Source organism: Ursus arctos, unplaced genomic scaffold (assembly GCF_023065955.2).
Source record: "Ursus arctos isolate Adak ecotype North America unplaced genomic scaffold, UrsArc2.0 scaffold_9, whole genome shotgun sequence".
In the NCBI taxonomy this organism is placed as follows: domain Eukaryota; kingdom Metazoa; phylum Chordata; class Mammalia; order Carnivora; family Ursidae; genus Ursus; species Ursus arctos.
Genome location: NW_026623111.1, coordinates 60708740 through 60730600, shown reverse-complemented (window position 1 = coordinate 60730600; position 21861 = coordinate 60708740). Strand labels below are relative to the sequence as shown.

The window sequence follows — 21861 nt, the reverse complement described above, 5'->3', positions numbered from 1 at the left end:
GAGCTGAATCTGAATGATAAGAGCTATTGCCATCCTGGCTCTACAGTAAGGAATCTAAGGCACAGAAATGCTCAGTAAATGGCCCACTCACAGGTCACACAATTATCCGTTGGGGGGAGGGGGCAGGAAGGAAGCCTCGGGAAGCTGTCTTCAGATCCTGCGCGGCTAAGCACTGAAGTGCTCGCGTTTGACAAGACAACACTGATTTCGGTGAGCCTTTCCCTTGAAAACATCCAAGGCCAGTCTTAGAGTTACTGTCACAGGGCAGGACTGAAAGACGCCTCCTCTCTTTATCCTGCAAGTGCTTCTTGAGCACGACTTCTCTGCCGTTTGCTGGGCAAGGCCAGATCCATGCGCTTACTCTACCGACTTTGAGTTAAATTCGGTACATGCCCTGCTTCACTCCACCCTCACAACCACCCGGTAAGGTAGATGCTGTCATTACCAAGCACAGAACTGAGCTGTCAAGGGTTTAAGCATTTGTCAAACACCGCTGCAAACACTGCTTTCACAGAGAGGGGAGCCAGCGCTTGGACCTCATTGGATCTGACTCCAAAACACTGCTTCAAAGACAAATTGTGGACATTTGGGGTTGGCAGTGTGGCATGAAACCAGGGAAATGGACAAAGGAGAAGATACATACAAGGAAAGTCTGAATTACACTATTTTAACACTTCCTTCAATACGCCCTTATCAATAGGCTGGAGAGCCTCCTATGCGCTATGTTCAGTTGTTGTTTGCAGCTCCTCAGCAGAGACCAAACACCCCATCGGTATCCAACGACGTGTACCGGTCTCCTGCCTTCTGCCCATCACCACTCACAGCGCCCAGGACTCCTTCCAGTTTGCTAATCTTCTCCTCTGCACAATCCTCAGGGACTAAACTTAGCGTGCACTGAGATGACTTGAATGTACTCGCTTAGGCGGGCGATCCGTGGAAGAGTTAATCTACATTTCATGTCAATGCAGATGGTCTTGGGAATCGTGAGAAACAAGAGGATTAAATTAAATGATCCATATGTTCCATTAAGAAGAATTTTATAGCAACAATAAGAAGCCCAGACCATACCAGATATTCTATAGACAATATAATGACAACGTTTCCAAACAGTTCAGATTTGGCCCAGTTATTCTGAAGCAATTAAAGCAGGTTTTGCCTTGGGACACGGAGCCGCGGGGTCCACTTTGAACTCGACCTGCCACCTTGTGGAAATTGAAGGCAATAAAAAACATGGCCTTTGAATAATCCACTGTAATAATAATGTGATCTAGGCTAACACTTACTGAGGGCTTAGCACGAGCTATGCACTATGCTGAAGGCCTTTTAAATGCTTTCTCACTTACGTATCAAAATCACTTTACAGGGTAGGAACTATTACCATGCCCAGTTTAAAGGTGAAGTTACATTTTAAATGTGACTTAGTGAGGTAAAATAACTTCCCTAAGGTCACAGATCTGGGCAGCATGACCCCAGGGCCCATGCACTTAACCATGGCACTGGCCTGGGCCTTAACCTCCCCTTCTCATTCTCGTATAGTGTTAAAATATTTAAATAAGCATTGTAGTTCTGTGGCAGGATCACTAACAACAACCCTCCAACTTGCGAGGGCTACGTTCCATCAGAATCGTCAGAAATATGCAGTTAGCAGCTACCAGCTGCTAGAGGGTTGGGAGGCGAGAAGGATGGGAGGAGAGGGTTGGAGGAGGAGAATTTTCCTTGGAGTGTCTCATTATCTGTGCTCCTTTCTCTTTGCAGCGTTCTGCCAAGGGATCGTCATCCCTTCAGGTTCTCACCTTCCTCCTACTCACACACACACCATCGGGCCTGGATCCTAAACCTTGGCTTCCCTGCTGTGTAGCCTTGGGCTAGCAACCTAACCTTTCTGGGCCTCGTCTTCCCCATCTGTAAAATGGGGTAATACTGATACATATAACCAAGCTTTGTGGCACAAAGTACTTAAGACAGATAAATAAGAAAACAACTCTGAGAAAAAATGAGATCTAACATATCTAGCATAGTACTTGGCACATTGTCAGTCCTTGATTCATATATACAACAAAAATTGGTTATTCTAATAGCAATTCTACAATTCTTTGTCACATTTGAATAGTATCCAATACTTTATCAGATAACCGTAATCACTATTTCCTGTGCTCCTTACAACAACCTGGTGCAACTGGCAGGAAAGGTCTACTCTCCCACTTTACACATCATTGTCATGAAAATGTATCGTGTACCCACTATGAATAGGGAGCTGAGCTAGGAATTTAGGGACATATATCACACACTGGCATCCACAATGGTTCAGTGGGTGTCCTTTTCTATGACAGAGTACACAGTCAATCCCTGGGAAAGGAAAAGTATGAGAGAATAGAAAATATGTATATTGGTCTCCACTCTGGTCCCTGGCACAGAGCTCTTAAAACTCTCGTCATTTCCTAAGTTATCAGAGCCCTAGGAGCATCTTATAATATTTGATCTTTGCTAATGAGGAGGAGACTCTGGGTGGGTTCCGGCTGGCTCCTGGGTGAGGGCTGGTCACCGGAGAGACCAAACCACGATTAGAAGCTTAAAATGGTCATCCCTGCCTCCCATTCTCTTGAGAAGGGAGAAAAGCTAAAAACGGAATTAATGATGATGATGGCGACATGATGAAGCCTCCATAGGTATCCCAACAGTACGGCGTTCGGAGAGCTTCTAGGCTGGTAAACACGCGAGGTGCTGGGAGACAGGCTCACCAGGAGAGGACAGGGAAGTCCTATGTCCCTTCCCACGTGTCTCGTCCGACACATTTCTTCCGTCTCGGTGTTCATCTACATCCTTCGTTATATGCTTTTATAATGAACTGGTAAATGTAAATAAGTGCCTCCCTGGGTTCTGGGAGCCAGTCTAGCAAACTATCAAACCCAAGGAAGCTCTGATCTCTAGGCAGTCGATCAGAAGCACAGGTGATCACCTGCACTTGTGATTGGCATCTGAAGTTGGAGGGGTGCACCGTGTAGGACTGAGCCCTTCGCTGGGGAACCGAACGCTAAACCCAGATAGAGAGCGTCAGAATGAGCTGAAACGTAGGCCATCCAGCTGGTGTTGGAGCACTGCTTGTTGGAACCTACCTGCTCCCCCGACATTGGAAATTGGGGATCGGTACCCATTAAAGAGAAAAATCCAGGTTCTTCCTAGTTTTGTGTTTTTCCTGTTACACTCTGCCCTTTACTGACTGGAGATGAAGGTCTTCTGTGGCCCTAGTGAGGCACCATAGCTTCAAAGAAGCGCAAGGAATAGGGAGCCAGATACAACTATGCTTTCCCTACTTCCTTGAGGGCAACTTTATGGCCTCCTAGAAATTTATGACTTGCACAATGGAATGATACACAGCAGGCAAAATAAATAAAATACATGACATGAAATGATACGGATATCACTTAGCAAAATAATATTAAATGAAAAAAGTAAGTCTCAGAGATTACATAAGCATAAGACTTAGTAAAGAAAAAAATTAAATTAAAAACTATATCAAAAGAAAGCAAGGGGACAATCCACATGGAATTTGGAATGGTAGTTAGGTCAGGTAGGGAGATGCAGGGAGAATGAGAGGGAAAGGTCATGTAGTTGGTAGTAGGTTACTGTAAAAGTCTTAGTGTTCATGTTGGAGAGTGGTTTCCAAAGTGCTTGTTATATTATGGAAATCAATAGAGAGAAGAATGAATGGGGGGAAAGACAAAGGAAACAGAGAGAGAGGGAAGGAAGGAAAGGAAGAAAAGAAAGCAAAGGAAGGAAGGAAGGAAAAATGTATGTGGAGAGCTCTAGTGAAGCAAACAATTTTTCCAGAGGAAAAGAATAGTTAACATCAAAATCCTTACTTCTCCATCACTTTGGAGAAGTGAACAAGATTAAAATCTAGTAATGCCATTTCAGGAGTTTAGCTTGATGTTAAGTGAAGGAGAGCCTACAGGCATTTGAGCTCATTGCTTCCCCAGAAGTCCCAGTACCCTGGCCAGCTTCACAAAATATTTCTCCTGACAGTGATGAGTAGTTTGGGAAAAGTACTGTGTATATGAGTAAAATTTCTGAACTTTTCTCCAAGGGTGCCTATAGTGTAATGATATTAGTGTCCTTTCCCCAAGCCTGGGAAGTGGAGACTCAGGTATACCTACAAATGTTTACCCCAAATTCACTTATAGAGCTCAAATGCATAGAGGAAAAAGAACTTCATTCGCCCAATAAAGATTTATTACGTGCGTTTTATGTCCCAAGCACGTTCTAAGAATTAAGAATACTGCAGTGAATGCAACAGACAAAATCCCTACATTCAAATAGCTGACATTGCAGGGTTGAAAAGAACAGTGACCCTGGGACAGGATAAACTCTACAGCAAATAGTGGAGTTGGCTGCTTGGGTTTAAATCCTGGCTCTTCCAATGGGCAAGTTACTTAATTTCTCTCAGGTTCCATTCCTGTATCTGTGAGTCAGTGCCTGCATTGTAAAGTTCCTTCTGGATTAATGATTTAATACACTACACTGTTTCACATGGTGCCTGATACATAGTAATTACTCAACGAGTATTAGCAATGATGTATTGCTTGGTGAGACATTCACTGAATCACTTAAGCCAAAACCATGGGGCAAACTTGACACGTGACTACCTTGATTACTATATCCTCTCAGTTTTATTTCCTTAAGTATGTGCATGGATTTTTGTTCTCCCTTGCCAGTATCTTAACTTAGGCTGACCCTTCTTGACCTGATTTTAGAATTAACTTGTGCCAAGGGGGCTCCTGCCTCTCGCTTTCTTCTCCCAGACGTTCTTCCCCTTTGGGCAAACATTTGACATCATTTCCCTGATTGAAATCCTTCTGGAATGCTCCTTCCATCCACGACTCTCCCTTGCTTATAAACTCTTTAGCATGAGACCTTTGTAATCTGGCCCCTACCTATCACCGGTCACCACACCCCCGCCTTGTCCTCTGAGCCTCCACCACACTCACCTTTGGGTACAGCCGTGCACACACTGTGCTGGTTCATAACTCTGACTTTGCAAGTGCTCTTAGCTATCCGGAGAGCCTCTTTTCCTCTTCTTTACTGGTGGAGTTTGTGACCTCTAATAGGCTGACTTACTGAGCCAGCCTCCATGCCGCTTCTCTCTTACACAATGCTGTTGCCCTGAACGCACGAGGTATGTACTACTGTGTTGTGATTATACGCACGTGTCTCTCTCCCTAAACAGATTTTAAGGTCTTTGGCAAAAGCAAATGAGTCTCAGTCCCCTTGGTGTATCCAATACGTCCTTAACACAGAGCTTGCCATGTGGTAGGTGAACTGAAGCCTGACGAGGAGTGGTTGCAACGCTGTCGTGACCATTTTGATGTTGCCTGGCGGTAAACAATAACGTGGTAATTGAACACTTACCCTGTCCAGGCACAGGGCTAAGTGCTTTGAAAGCTTTATCTTCCTTAATCTTTAGAAAACCCTGGGAGAAAGGTAGGTGCTCTAATTATCACCATGTCACAGATGAGAAAGCTTCAGCTGAGCAGGCTTTGGCAGTTCCCAGGGTCACAGAACCAGGAAATGGTGGGGCAGGAAGTCAAAACCAGCTGTGCCGGACTCTAAATCCTGGCGCTTTTCTTCCTGTATGCATTTTGGAAACACCAGAACAAGAAATAATTTGTCCTTCTGAAAAGTCTCAGGATGTTTGCCAGTGGAATGCATTGAAAAAAAGCTCTGGACTCCTACATCCCTGTTTCTATGGCTCACCCGTTTATCATTTCTATTCAAGTCCCAACTAAGAACTCCAACTGGACGTGCTACCTTATATATTTCGTATTAGTCAAGATATTTCATTTTAGGTCGCTGGCAAAGATAACATGAGGAATTTTTATAAATGCATAGTTTCGCAAACTTATTTTTAGAGGAAAAGCAACCTTAGAGAATTGATTCTACATACCCATTCTGGGAAAGTAGAATTTAGCATGAAACGACCACAATTCATGCTTGCCGTTCGACAGGAAGTGGTTAGATTCGTAGTTCAGCAGATGGCTTCGGAGGCCTGAATAACTTCTCCCGCACTGCCAGTCCTGCAGCGTGATTGCAACTGGAAAGACCAGGCCGGGATTACACACGGCTTCGTTCTATTCTTTTCTTAAAGATAAATGCGATTAATAAGGTAATAGAGAAATTAAAGCAGGAAGAGCTTTTATAACAAAAATGAGCTTTAAAATCCCACTGATTGTTGGCGACCAGGTACAAAGCAATGTCGGCATACGCTAAAACAACCAGACAAACTGCCTTTCACCAACGCAACAACTTTTATTGATGCTGATTACACATTTAAGGTGTTAGAATTCTACGAAGATTCTTGCTTCCTAAGCAGAAAAATAATTGGCATTGTATTAGCAGATCCTTCATACCATTTAAAAATGTCATTTGTGAATTAGTACATGAAGCTGCAATCACTTTTGGTTGTTGTTATTACGGAATGATGAAAACGTCTGTTAGGAAAACAGCTTGCTGTTTACACTTGCTTGTGCTTTTAAATACTCTGAGAAAGGAGTAAGCAGGGCTGTTGGAAAGGCCCATCGTGGGCACGGCGACCTTCGGAGATTATGCTCTTGACTCAGTCATCTCCCCCACAGATCTTTAAGAGTGTGATTTCATAGTCTCCAGAAGTATCCGACTGTAAGGAATAGGAGAGAAGGACAGATGTAGCACAAATAATGAGGGGACCAAAACTGAATCAAATCCCACAGCTCTAGGGGATTCACTGGGGTGGGACTCATGACATGAATCATTTAGGAAAATGCACCTGTAAGTCCATTATTCTTTCACACCTGAGTGTAATTATGTTCCAGCCTCGCATTTTCTTTACAATACACAATGTTTAAATTCTTCCTGAATCATCTCAATTAAATTTCAATTTGGGTTTAAAAAAAATAAGATTGTATCGATTATATAACATTATATAATACTACTTTCCTAACGAAACTTTAAAAATGATCATTTTAATAATATTACATTAATATTCATCAACCGCTTGCTCTTCTAAAGTTTAACTACTTTAATCTTATAACCCTTATGACTCTACATAGTAGGTACCCTACGTATGTCCATTTAATAAGCAATGAGAAGAAGTTCGGAAACTTGCTCCAAATCCCACAGAGAAGAAGCAACAGAGGTAGATCCAAACCCAGACGGTCTGGTGCCTTAACCACACTCTGCTGCCCGCCTTACAAACTGAAACAAACTACATTCCCGAAGAGCGTACTTCTTGGTTCCTTTCCTCTAAGCTCGCAAAAACCAGCCTGGTTCAGAACAGACACCATGGGAGAGTGAGGCTTAAGGTCCAAAGATGCGTGTGTGCTATGCAAAACAGGTAAAATTGTTGCATAGCATCGGAGGGAAAACTTGGCTTTTAGTCTAGACTGCCTGAAATCCTCCCATTATTCTTATTTTATTCAAGGCAAGTCAAATAGTGAGCACTTCTTATCACTGAAGTTTCACATTAGGATCGATATGAGAGTTAGCAGGAATGCAAAGGACGCAATGAAGAAGGGTCATAGAGAAGAGGTTATGTATTGCTTTCATAAGGAGACACAACAGGCATTAATATACATTCTCCTGTTTTATACAGATTCTAGTTCTTCCTCTATTGGCTTTTCTAAGTCTTGCTCTGCCATACGTAATAATCTCTGGAATTGCTAAGCCAATGATCTCTAGCTGTGTATTAGAACATTAGCCATCTCCGAGCAAGTTGTAAACAATTTTTAGTGGTTCTATCAGTTAGGCAAGAAAATACATCCAAGTAGCTTAAAAGAGCTATATATAAATTCTGATCCACCGTCGACGCTAAACAAATGTCCATCCTTTCTCCTACCTCTATACCTTTATGCCTTCTAGTAAAATGGCTATTCTATTTATATAGCATTTTAGAAATTTTATTATCACAAAAAATGTTAATGTATTTGCAAAACCTTTGAACATAAGTTACGGCTTCCTAATCAGGCCATATTAGTTGTTCTCAAGAAACTAATTGTCTCTGTTGGTGTAGTTCTAACAGTGCTATCAGCGACTCTCTCTTCTCCCAACTCTGATCCCATCTTCTATCCTCTACATTTAATCCCTCCTGCCAATTATTTCTTTGCAGTGTTTTTTGAGTTATTCCTTTTTCCATTCCGATCATGACAATCTACTCTAGGCTCATATCTCTTGTCACTAGTTTCCTTGGTTCTAGATTCATCAACTTGGTTCTGGATTCATCAGTTCTCCACGGTATTCATTCTTATTGCTTGTAAATCAAGTCCAAGGCCCACCATGTTCATCAAGCCCTTACTTTTCCTGCAAGTAGTCCTGGCTTTTTCTTCCTGCTCTCTGGCATCCTTACCTTTGTCTTTTTTGCAGGCTCACCCTCAGCTATCCAGCCATTAATTGTGAGTACTGCTTAAATCTCAATTCTAAGCTTGCTTCCCTTCTCAATCTATATTTTCTCCTGAGAGGATTTTCGCTCATGTCCAACTATTCACTAACATAACTGACTCTGAAAATATATCTCATACCACTAGCTACTGACCTGACAATTCTACTTACATGTTTCAAAGACATCTCTAACTCAACGAGCGAGAAACCAAACTCATGAACTTTCTCTCCCACTCCCAAAAAAGAAAAGAAAACAAAAACAAAAACCTAAAGCCTGACCTTCTTGCAAGGAATGCGTCACTATCTGATCCCAAGTTAGAAACCTGGGAGTCATCCTTGATACCTTTTCTTTCTTGTTCTTTATAGCAGGATACCACATCAAGTCCCCTAAGTTTTAATTCCGAAATATCTTTTGAGTCTTTGTTTTTTGCTCTCTTTGCATTAGTACTTTGCATTATCCAGTCATAGCTGCTCCAGTGTGATTGATAAAATAACTCCGCACCCCCAAATCTCTCCTTTCTTATGTCCAATTCATTCCCTGCGGTCACAGGGATCTTCTTAAAATGTACTTCTGGTCATGACACTATGCACTTAAAATGAAAACTCTCCAATGTTTTTGGGCTAAAGACAAACTCCTTAAATATTGCCAAAATGGTCCTGGGTGATCTGGTCCCTCCGGCCTTATTTTTCATCATGTTTCCTTACCATGAGGTCTTTCCACTTGTAATTCCTTTTCTTTTTGTGAGAAGGCTCTACTGACTCTCCGACGCCACAATCCTTGTCTATTCTTTTTCAGATCTGAATCATAACTTCCTCATAGAAGCTTTTCCTATAGGTCGAAACCTCCTATCATATGGCCTTACAGCACAATATCTCTTTCCTTTACATTTAACATAGTTGTGATTTTCATTTGTTTGTGATTCCCTAAGGGCAGGATGTGGCAACATTTTTTCCTTTGTTTGTAATTGTAACTCTGAGCCAGGCACATAATATGCCTTCAGTACATATTTTTAATTGAATGAATGAAATACAAATTCTGTGATCTCAAAACTCTCTTTCAACTAAATTCATCTCGCCACTTGGATTTTGTTTTTCAAAATTCCCCAAGGCAGATCCCTTAATCGATCAAGTGCCTTATTACTTCTTTTCCTCCTTTCCTTACCATACACGCATTCCTGAAGCATTCACCTGAATCCCTGTTGGGCAACATAGCACCTGCCCACAGGAGGCACTCAACACAAGCTTATTAAACTTGAAAGGCAGGATCAAGACCCATTTCCCCAAGAAACATTCCCTATCTAATCCCAAACTGCTTTACTTTCAATTCCTAGGTTAGTATCCTCTGTACTGCACAATCTAATATTTATTGTATGCTGTTTCATATTATCTTCTTCTAAATGTTTTATTTATGCTCACCTCAAATCTCCACATAAGATTATGAATTGAGAATGGCTACTACATTTTCCATTAAAGACCCTGGAATTGCACTATTTATTAAATAGCTACTTAATTTGTTTGTTCAATGAAAACTACCAAGAAAATGTAATTTCATCCAAATTTTGTATTAATATCTTATTAAGTAATAAGAGAGACACATTTGTTTTCCACCTACCTTCTCTCTCTCCTCTTCCTCCCCCCAATCACCTAAGAAAGATGTTAATGAACAGAGAAACATCTAAACTATAGGCAGAAGGAAGAGGAAGACAGAACCAAAGGTCAGGTGATATACAAAATGGTACTCTAGCTCCTGAATTATGGAAATATAAGCATCAAAAAGATCCTAGTCATCAGTATTGAAAATGTAATGAGATTATTTAATATATGTTGTACTTAATAATGTACATTTGTTTGTTTACTTGTTGTTTTTTGCAATGTGACTTGTGCTTTTGTTGTTCAACAATTTTTTCCCTACTTCTGGGTCACAAAGGTAATTCTTGTATTTTCTTGGATTAACTTTGTCTTGGATTTTGATGTGTTATTTTTTAATAAACTGATATATTCAGAGTCAATATTTTACTTTCTGCTATCTATGTTCATAAGTGAAATGATTTTGTAATTTTCTTTATCCTCTGTCTTTAGAATCAAGATTATACTAAATTCATAAAATTAACTAGGCAGCTTTCGCTTTTCCTATTTTCTGGTCCAACTTGTATAAGACAGGAGTATCTGTTCCTTGAAAGTCTGCTGAAGTTCACCTATGAGTCTATCCAAGCCTGGGATTTGGGGGGAGGTAGGTCTTTGACCTCCTTTTTAATTCGTTTCATGCTTATTGATCTAGTTCAAGCTCCCTATTTTTTTCCCTGATCCAACCTTAACATTTCATTTTTAAAACATGCACGTTAGGTGATAGAAATGAAGAAACCTCGTGTAATTTTAAATTACAAACTGAATTCTTTAGCAACGGATTTTTCTTTTCTATCAAGTTATGTGTAGCTTAGATGTGTCCTAATATAATAAGCCTCAATTAGCCAGCCATTGGGGGAGGGAGAGCTAATGGTTAATTTAATTTTCTAGTTTGCTGAGGTTGAACTGAAGGCCTTGTGTTTCAACCTTGTTACTGGCAATCTTTATAAAATGTATGAGTCTACTTTTCTGCCTTAGTAAGTACAATATGGTTAATGTTATTAAATCTTCCTGTGTTGATTGAAACTATTGTAATGTGTCAGAATCGATTCAAACTGCATTGAGTCTGAGCTGATGAAATCCACGCTAAGCCCCAGGCACAGTGTTGAGAGCTGCCTTTTTGATAAGTTCCCACTTTCAACCTAAGCATGTATCACCTCCTGTAAAGGTTTGGTGTAAAAACCAAAGCTCTGGTTGAAAGAAGAAAAGGATTTGTTTTGGTGAATGAACCTAGTTGATTAATTGACTTGCAAACGGAGTCCATTGGTAATATTTACCAAGATGACAAATGTATTTACATCTGCCTCAGCAATCCTACCGACTTAAGAGAATTTATCCCTTAGATACACTTGTACCTTGTGGAATGAAATTATGTATGCATATCACAACACTGTTTATAATAGCAAGAAGCTGGAAACATCTATTGATATGGTGGGTACAAACATATAAATAATGGAATGATACGCCGCTGTTAAAAGAATGAGAAGGTTCCTATAAACTGAAAGGAGAAGAGCTCCAAAGTACAGAACCATGCTATCTCTATTTTGAGTAAAACAAGAGGAAGATTAGCTATGCCTGAAACTAATGTGACATTGTATGTCAACTGGACTTCAGGTAAAAATGGGAAATTTAAAACATATATTTTTCTTGCCTTCTATTGTCATAAACAAAAGCTGAAATAAATAAAAATATTGTAATATCAAAAACAGGCAAATGACTTGCATGTACAATTCACAAAAGAAGAACAATGAATGGCTACTAAACCTAAAAAAAGAATGTTGAGTGTCTATTATGTGCCTGGGATTTTAGAGCTAAAAATAATCACTGTATTTAGGAGACATGTTGTTATCACTATTTTAAACTCAGAAAACACATTTATGCATTGACAGGGAGAGAGAAAACTCAGTCACATCGCTCTATGTTTTAAGGATTATACAGGAAAGAGGATGAGTAGAGAAAGACAAAATGTGTTTTGCTATTTTTAAGAAGAGACTTACTTTAATTGCTGAATATAGGGAATAGCCATAATGCTTCTTAAACTCTGCTCGAATGTCCAAAAGGTCCATTTCTGACCTGGACACCATTATTCGGTTCAGAGTAAACTCATCGGTTCCAGCACCCTGTGAAGAAACACAGGTGTCCACAATACAAATCTCACTGGTCACAAGACAACATATAGATCTGTATGTACAGGAAACAGATAACAGTGCACAAGATATTCAACCACAGTGATGACTCTTCTCTCGTTTGTCATCAAACTTCATCATTCATACAGTGAAGAAATATTTATTGAGCACTTACTCCGTGCCATCGCCATGCCAAATGCTGAAAACAGATGAGGTAGCCCTGTTGAGCTTTCAATTTTGTAAAGGATATACTATATAATCCAACATATGGGGAATAGTGGGTACTATTGGAGCATATGTCAGGAGGGCCTAAAATAGATCAAGGATTAGGAAGGGTCTGCCTGAGAAAGTGGTATTTGACCTGGGGCTGAAGTCATCAGAGGAAGGAATCTCCTCCATGCCAGATATGGTCCCACGCACTATGCACATGGTAGCAAACAGCACCAATCACATCTCTATTTGCACGGAGTTTACGTTTTAATGGATGGAGATGGACAGGAAAGAAAATTAACACACTGCTTATGTAAACAGTAATAAGAATTATGGAATGGAGTGTGACTGAAAGGAAGCCAATCGACCCGTTCAGTCAGGAAAGACCTCTCTCAGGAGGTGACCTGAGAGGCGAGAAGGAGCCAGCCATAGGTTGATCTGGAGGAGGTCCGTTCCAGGCAGAGAGGGCGACAAACGCGAAGACCCTGATGTGGGAAGACACTTGGCATAGTCAGGGGCAGAAAGAAGGTCAAGGTGGCTGAGGCACAGACGGCAAGCCTGGGGGTGGCGGGGCGGGGAACTTCAGAGCGTCAGTCACTTCAGAGAGTCAGGCAGGGCTAGTTCCTGCTGGGCTACGCACTGAGGTGACCGACCAAGGGACAGGGAGGGGCCTTGGGTGGGGGGTGAGGTGAGGGACAGGATGTGCTCACTTTGGACAGAACTTTGAAGGCACATGGGGACCTCCAGAGGAAATGTCCAGTATGGAGTGCCAGGCTCAGGCAAGGGCCCGAAGATAGAAAACAGCCTCTACTCAGGGACCTCACCGTCGAGCAGCAGCAACAGACAAGAAAGCCCAGGGTTTCTATCACAGGAAAGGCTGCTGACTCACCTCGGTTTAAGGAAGGCAGCTGGAGAGCCAACAGGCCTAAAGGGCCAGGCTTGAGGTCTGGGTTCTAACCCGTTTTACTGCCTCCACTTACGGTGAAGTGGGGGAGACAATGTAGTCAATGCTTCACTGTGCCTATCTCCCGAATGATCACGATACTCACTGTCACCTCCGAGACAAAAAGAGGACTCATCCAAGGAGGGAAGGGACGTGAAATTCCATCGCTATGATGCAATATTGTTTTATATTCTCCTGGAGGGAGACTAAGAATGTATATGAAATTTCCAGACTTACCTTTAAAGCCTGATGCAGTCTTTCAGCTAAAAAGGCAGGCATGTTTCTGGCACAATGAACTGTTATAAAAAGCAAAGTAATGTTCGGTTTCATTGACTAGTAATTGAGGTCATCTACGGTAATACGGTTTTTTAAAAAGATTCTTTGAATAACCATACAAGTCTACCCCCTCGTCACTACTGGCCTTTATTTAGAATGGAGAGGTGAATGCCTCACCTGAATTTCAAAGGCTTATCCCGTCATGTTCCATGTTCGCAGGGAACTCAAGCACAGTCATGAGCTTTAGTCAAGGCGAGAATATAATCACCTGCCAAAGCAGCTCCCTCAGCAGCGGACTCATCTCCAGATCCCAGACACACCAACACCTATGCTTATATCGATAACTCCCTAGGGGTATCCTTGCTCCATTTCTAGCATCTGACTGCTGATCCAGAACTTGGCCCGAAGACCGCAGAGACCTCCGGGGGAGGACCGATCTGCTTACATAACGGTGTTTGTGTCTGCTTGTTGCTTCACATGTCTCCAGGACCAGCTTTGGTCTGTGCCTGACTTTCTGTTCGATACTCCCAGTTAGCTTGGCCAAGAGGGAGGACACCTAGAGTTCTGACCTGGGCTCAGCTTTGGAAGGCTATGGATATCTTCCCGAAATAACCAAATTACTCAATTACTCAATTACTCCTTTTTCGACAAGCCTCAATAAAAATGCCAATAGAAATGTAATATTTTCACCTCTCCAGGAGTTTACTAATCCAAGCACGGTGACAAACCAATACAAAGTTAAAAGACAAAGTAAAACCTAAGAAGATAACTTCTTCATGCGGCCGTTTAACAATATTTGTGGAGCATACTGTGTGCATTGGGAACTGTGCCAGGGGCTATGGGAGCATAAGGATGGATCGGTCAGGATTCTTCCAGGAAAGGAGAGAACATTTGCATTCATTTAAAACAAGTGCAAAGTAACTCAGTTTATAAGCACTGAAGGGCTTACCTATGGCCAGAAGTAGGTCTTCAAAATGCCCAGACAATTCTCCTTTTATGCTGTCCTCAATGTCCTTCTGGCTAATATTTCTGTATTCGTCGAACGCTAGAAAGCAGCATCACAAACAAATATTTAAGGCATCCCAGTTGACCACACTTGAATATATTCCAGTTTTTGATTTGATATGTAGCAAATCAGGTTGTGAAGTATCCAACTCAAGAACTCCCTCTCGAGACCATCAGAATCTGAGCATGGGAGCTCTTGTTTCTGTTTTACTTTGTTTTAAATCACCTACAATAAAACCTAAACCTCGTAGGCCATTTTCTTCAATGCTCTCTTTCTCTCTCCTTCCCTCCCCCTTCCCAGGTTGATGGAATTTAAAATAGCTTGGAAGGTTAAATTAAAAATAATTTATCCAGTAAGGTGGGCTACTTTTAAATTATAGCAGCACCTGGGAAACAATAGTGTGGTCATTAGTCAAATATGTTTTATCTGCTAAAGAAATCTTAATTATGAAGATTTCTTACTGCTGAGTAAATCACTCCCTAAAGCAGCGTGGCCTACTCATGCTTACAAGAGGCGTTCGAATGTCTCAATCAGGTTTCATCCGAAAGCAAAACTCATAGGTCCCTAAGGACAGAGGCACACTTTGTAAGCCAAGTCAATTTTTCCCTAGGAAATTCTGAAAAACCTTTGGAGCGAAATCTAGGATTGTTTGGTTTTTATTTTTCAAATAAAGCAGCTATAATATATTATTACCATTATTTTATAAAATAAGTGAAATTTAATGCCAAAATTGAGGAAGGGCAATCTCAGAATTAAAAAGTCATGGTAATATCCTCATGTTTCCTCATTTTTCCATGAACTCAGCATAAGCCTAGTCATGCACTGTGGTTGCTTTCTTGACCAGCACCTGGGAGCCACAGCCGGAAGCTCACAGTAGATGGAGTTCTGGCTTCTGGGTGCTGTTGGTTCCAGAAAGGTTCGAGGAGATACATGAGTGAGGAGGTGGCTGCCTGGCAGTTCCATGTAATCGTTGGTCTGACCAAAAGAACTATGCCGCCTTTCCCCCATTTACATCAGATCAGAAAGGGCCGAATGTTAATTCTTATTAACACGTTAGCAAATACCCACCATGCCTGGTTTTTCTGGAAAGTGGCTAACTAGGGGGGAGATGGGTTGGAAGCACTGCCTTCAGGCTCCTCCCTACCACCGGAATATTTCTCTCTGCTCTCACCCCAGAGGGCTCCCCCTTTCCTTCTCCTTGCTGCCCCTCTCCTGCCTGTTACCTCTCACTCACTAGCTAATGTATTCAGCCTCCAGGGAAGACATGACCAGGGTCAGTTCTGCCGTGGGTTGGAACACAGCTCCCCATGGTTTCTCCTGAATTGTTTATACATACAAATGGGACAGCCTTTGCAATTTTTAACTTCATTTTCCAGAATTTTGTATATTAACCCCCAAAACATTTGCAAATGCAACACAAAGCAAAAAGGATTGTAATGTGAGTGCATACTCAGTTTCAGCTGAGGAAAACTCCTTAAACACAGGATCTCTGTGAATTTATCTTCATCTGTGCCCCATCTGTTCTCCCCAGCATTATACAGAATCTATGGGACGAGAAGGAAGACTTAGAATGTTATTATGGACACAATCTCTCCCTCTCCCTCTCCCTCTCCCTCTCTCCCTCTCTCTCTCTCCCTCTCTCCCTCTCCCTCTCTCCCTCTCCCTCTCTCCCTCTCTCCCTCTCCCTCTCTCCCTCTCTCCCTCTCCCTCTCTCCCTCTCTCCCTCTCCCTCTCTCCCTCTCCCTCTCTCCCTCTCTCCCTCTCCCTCTCCCTCTCCCTCTCCCTCTCCCTCTCCCCCTCTCCCCCTCTCCCCCTCTCCCTCCCTCCCTGCAGGAAGTTGCTGGAACGAGAAGAGCTGGAGGTTTACTTGGTCGTAGAGGTGAGGGAGTCTCTCATTGTTAACGGACTAGGAATCTGAGCATCAGGGAGGCTGGGGCAGAAGAACCCCACCACCAGGGGAGGCAGAGAACTAGGAGTGGGTGATCCCAGCCTTCAGGCTTCTCCTCCGGACAGGACAGGAGAGGACAGCCTCCATGGGTGCTGCACGAATGAAAAGGCAGTCGAGGGGGAAAATGGTTTCAGGAGACGTTTTCTTCGCTCTATTACTGACCTGGGCATCCTTTTTGGCCAGCTGCTCATCCACTTTCAGACTTTCATCTCTTCTGCCCTACACAGGGAAGGTGAACAGCAAGGCAATGCTTTTAAAAACAGAAGATTCTAACACGCGGTACTCCAATCAGCAGGGCATTTTAGAGGCTTTGCTCCAGTGGAGACCATGAAGCACAGAGGAATCAGGCGGTCAGGGCTCCTGCTCTGGCTCTGCTACTCGCTAGCCAGGAAATTTGTAGCAAAGCACACAATTTTCTGAGCCTCAGTTTCTTCCTCTGAAAACTCAGAGATCTTAAGGGGATGAAAAGACAAGCCACGGACTGGGAAAAGATATTTGCAAACACATATCTAATACAGGACTTATACCCAAAATATGTAAAGACTTACAAAATATGTAAACACTCACTTAAAGCAACGAAAACCTAATTAAAAATGGGTAAGAGATCCGCACAGACATCAGATAAACAGTTGACAAGAAAGCACATGACAAGACGCTCAGTATCACGTGTCATTAGGGAACTGAAAATTTAAAAAACCCCAAACAACAATAAAATACCACTACATACCTATTAGAATGGCTAAAACCCCAAACCCTGACAACACCAGATGTTGACGAGGATTTGGAACAACAGGAACGGACATTCCTTGCTGGCGGGAATGCAAATTGATAAAGCCACTTTGGAAGACAATTTGGCCACTTCTTACAAAACCAACCATACTTTAACCATACCCCGGCCATCGTGCTCCTTGATACTCACCCAAGTGAGCTGAAAACTTAAGTCCACACAAGAATCGTACATGAATGTTAGCAGAAGTTTTTATCCCTCATTACCAACACTTAGAAGAAACCAAGATGCCCTCAGTGGGTGTAACAAAATGTCATGCACCCATACAACGGAACGTAGTCAGTGATTAAAAGGAAAAGAGCTATCGAGCCATGCGAGACACTTAGCATATTAGCAAATGTAAGAAGCCAGTCTGAAGGGGCAACGTGCTGTATGGTTCCCACCATGTGACATTCTGGAAAAGGTAAAACAATCGAGACAGTAGAGATCGGTGATTGCCAGGGGTCTGAAGGGAGGAGGAGAAGGACGAAGAGTTGGAGCACAGGAATTTTAGGGCAGTAAAACCCTTCTGTGCGATGCTGTAATGGTGGGTACATGACGTTATACATTTGTCCAAACCCACGAGTGAAACATAATGTACCCTTGGACTCTAGTTAATCATAACGTGTCAGTGTTCATTCACCAACCATAATATGTCACACTAACGCAAGATATTAATGACAGAACACTGCGAGCGGCACACGGGAGCTCTCTGTCCTTTCCGCCCCACTTTTCTGGAAATCTAAAAAGATTGTTATGCTCTTAAAAATAAAGTCTATTAAAACACAAACCCCTCAAAGCTTGCCACCACCAGCTCTCATGCCGAGGGCTCTGTGGCGAAGCGTGCGTGTGTGCGTGTGCACAGACACGCGGCACGTTCTAGAGAGACGGGAGAGAGGAAAAAAGGGATTGCCCGAATTATTTTGAAAATTTTAGGTGAATGAAATGTTTGGCTGTAATATTTTTAAAATGCATTTATCCCCATGTTCAAACATTAGGTCCCCTATGTCTGTCTGATTTCCACATGATTTCTCTCGCTCTCTTTCCGGTGCTGCTGTCGCTGTGCGGCTACACCGCCCTTTTGCTCTCTTCCCTCGCACACTCTACTCCAGTAAGAAAAACGCCGATTCTCATTGGTACTGCTACTAATAATCCCGTTTCATGTGCTAAGTACTGCACACGCCCACTCTCTCTGTGAATCTTCACAACACCCCCTGAGGTGGGTACTATTATTTTAATTTTACAGATGTGAAAACAAAGGGTTTATGGCATAAGGTAACTTGTCCAAATCAAGCTGGCAGGCAGGAGAGGAGCCTGAAGAGTCCAGGTCTGTTGGATTCTAAACACCTGCCCGGAAGCCCTACTGTCCACCGCCTCCTGGGGCTGTTGTGTGCGTGTGTAAATGGGTGTGCACTTATGCACAGAAACCTCTGGGAGTGTATGTTGGCAGCAATGCCTCATAAATTTGGGTTGGTAGTTTCAATCGTTAAGGTCTTCACCATTTAAAGTAACTGAAACGATAATTAGGATGACTTTCCTCATGGCATCATGCCTCACTTTGACAACTACTATTTCCACCCTCAGGCTGAGGCCGTTGTGGGATTTTCTCACACATTAGGAGCTGTGTAAATCAGCCGAAAGAGGCCAGTGAGATACGGCTGAAATCACTTCCTGTCTTACACACACCTGTGGTGATACTCACCCTTGACCTTACCACCGTTACCATAAAGTCATGAGCCTCCTGAGAGAGCTACGTGTGGCCTCATTTGGTCACACACTGATGAACGGTGTAGCGACCCTTTGAAAGGTGGCAGAGAGAAAGTTGCAGCAAGTCGTTTTTTTGTTTTTATTTTTGCAAGTCTTTTTTTTTTAAATCTAGAGACTGATATATCCATTTCTGAAGATAATTTTTGTATATCAAGCTTCCTACTTAATTTATTTTTTATTTTTATTTATTTATTTTTTTAAGATTTTATTTATTTATTCGACAGAGAGAGAGACAGCCAGCGAGAGAGGGAACACAAGCAGGGGGAGTGGGAGAGGAAGAAGCAGGCTCACAGCGGAGGAGCCTGATGTGGGGCTCGATCCCATAACGCCGGGATCACGCCCACAGCCGAAGCCAGACGCTTAACCGCTGTGCCATCCAGGCGCCCCTTCCTTCTTAATTTAAATGCTGACAAAAGAAAGACAGATTCTTTGGAGTCCAGAAATGAAAATCAACAAATTATCTCACGAGGAAAATTGCAATCTCATTGTCTCCATTTGGTTATTTTTAAACTCTCTAAAAATTGTTATTGGGCATGCAGCTTATCGGGCAGCTAAGCAATAAAAAATAAAAACTTACATCTGCCAAAGTCAACAGAGCTTTCCGGAAATCACCAGATGTTTCAGAACTAATGTCATCTCCAAGACTCTTCTTATAGACTGAAACCAAATAAGAATAAATTAAGCCTTGGCAAACTGAAAAACATTATTACAAAACAGAGAAGAGCTTAAATGTCAACACTGGCAAGGAATGAGTACCTGAGAAAATGAATCGTGACTCTGTTAACTTCCTGGTGCTCTTCTGATATGGATGCGTTCTTCCCGTAACTGTTACTGTGGTGTGTGTTGTGGTAGAGGCAGAAGAACAGAAAGAATCGCCATGGAAGAGCCAGGGCGGGCGAGCTGCTAGTTTGCCTTCTGATTACTATTTCTTTCTTCCCCAGCAACAGAACACTATCCTTGAGCAAGACGTACTGCCCACACCTTAAAGACTGCGTTCTCAGCTTTCCTCTTCATGAGGTACAGCTCCGTGACTCAGTTCTTGGCAATGAAACGTAGGCAAACATATGTGACATTGCTGGGAAATCTCCTTAAGGGATGGCTCATGCCCTCCCTCCATCCTCCCGCCTGGTCTGTAGACCGACGCCAGGAGCTCAGGCAACCATCTTGGACTATGAAGAGAAGGACTACACCTTAGCGATGGCATGAACGGAAGCAAGGAGGGGCCTGGGTTCCTGACGGTGCTGGGGAGCTTCCAGGCCAGTCCTGGAACTGCCTGTCTCCCACTTCTACATATGGGAGAAGTACGTTTTTATCTTATCCGAGCCACTGTTGGTTTTACTGAGCTTTACCTTAATTGTGATGTATACAGCTAGATTCTATAATGTGGTGCCTCTCAGAAGTGATCAAGCTACCCTAAAATATGCTATTTCCCATGACAAATGCCAATCGTGTGTTCACATATTTGAGTACTGACTAGTTGTAGCCCCTCTTGCATAGCCTGCACTGTGCAATGTCTACTGATTTTGAATCAATTTTCGGCTCCATCCATGAGGTGGTGATTCACTGGTGGCCACCATGTACCCTGAATGTAGCCGAAACCACGTAGCTATTTGAACTCTGCCCGCATCCTTCTCAAGAACTCTATGGTCATATAAATGTTTTTGTCTTTTAAAGCAACAGAAGATGATTATGGAAGGTGGTATGAGATCTAATAGCAAGAACTGTGTTGAAATAGAAACTCTTCCAGCATGATTTTAATCTTTTTTTTTTACAGAGTCTATAACTTTTTAAACTCAAATAAGCAAAAATCCATTATGAATGCAAATTAAGTAATAATAACACTTAATAGGCATCATTTTATCTAACAGTTGTAATATTGTCTTATCTATCCTTCATTCTAATTAGAAAAAAATTTTTTAAATACTAGAAAATGTTGACAATCCAGCTCTCTACTTAGACTCTATCACGTCATTGTACTAGACAAGCTGCACGAGACACCTGGTCCTTTTACAAGAACCAAGATGGTAGCCGACTTTGATGGATTTTGTATGCATGGGCCACCATTTCACAAGATGGTAGCCGACTTTGATGGATTTTGTATGCATGGGCCACCATTTCACATTATATGACACCATCGCCCTTGCTGCAGCTGACTGCCATAGGGCTGGCATCTAACTCTAGGTGGCCAGCAGCTGAAGAGGTGAGTTGGTGGGAGAACGCTGCCCAAAATAATGCATTCTATTAGATGGCGCCCTCCTGAGCTCACTGAATCTTCTCTTAGGGAGTGAGCTAGACAGAAAAAGAGACAAAGACAGTAACAAAGAAGCAGAAAAACCCCAAGGAATAAGGGACGAAAGAGAAGCCGAGAATAACCGTAAACCATGGGGGCAAATAAAAGGTTGAGTAGAGAGATACCTTGTGGTAAAGGAAGAGACATTACTTGGTGCTATTAAGCACCACAGAAGCAGAAGGGAGAGGAAGGAGTTACTGTAACAGAACCATCAGCACAGTGAGCAATGGATGTCTGATGCTGGGGGAGCCACGGACAACTGAGTCCCTAGGGTAGGGCTGTGTCCTGAATCTCCCTAAAGCTTGGCTACACAGGACTGCATCTATCTCCTCCGTTTACTCCTTATCTATCATTAATCCCTACTGATCAAAGTAACCTAGATGCGGGTCCACTCCTTACAGCCTTAGAGAGCTCACGTTACATGGATATCAAGGTCCCTGATAACTTTGAACTATGATCACAGGTCATATTTGCAAAACAACAGTCCTAAATGCTAGAAC

The 21861-nt window shown here is 42.4% G+C and overlaps 1 protein-coding gene across 4 annotated transcripts in view; it reads right to left on the bottom strand.

The window, feature by feature from the left end:
• Positions 1–6283: 6283 nt before the first annotated feature.
• The window catches only part of ANXA3 (annexin A3), a 58210-nt gene continuing 42632 nt past the window's right edge, over positions 6284–21861 (bottom strand). For all 4 annotated transcript variants that reach the window (XM_026509901.4, XM_057309704.1, XM_026509899.4 and 1 more), the window contains exons 7-13: positions 19649–19728; positions 16701–16757; positions 16041–16134; positions 14534–14629; positions 13546–13604; positions 12027–12149; positions 6284–6670 (exon numbers count right to left, since the gene is read on the bottom strand). In XM_026509901.4, the coding sequence (XP_026365686.2) occupies positions 6611–6670; positions 12027–12149; positions 13546–13604; positions 14534–14629; positions 16041–16134; positions 16701–16757; positions 19649–19728 (569 nt within the window). In that variant the 3' untranslated portion in view covers positions 6284–6610. The remainder of the gene's footprint in view (positions 6671–12026; positions 12150–13545; positions 13605–14533; positions 14630–16040; positions 16135–16700; positions 16758–19648; positions 19729–21861) is intronic.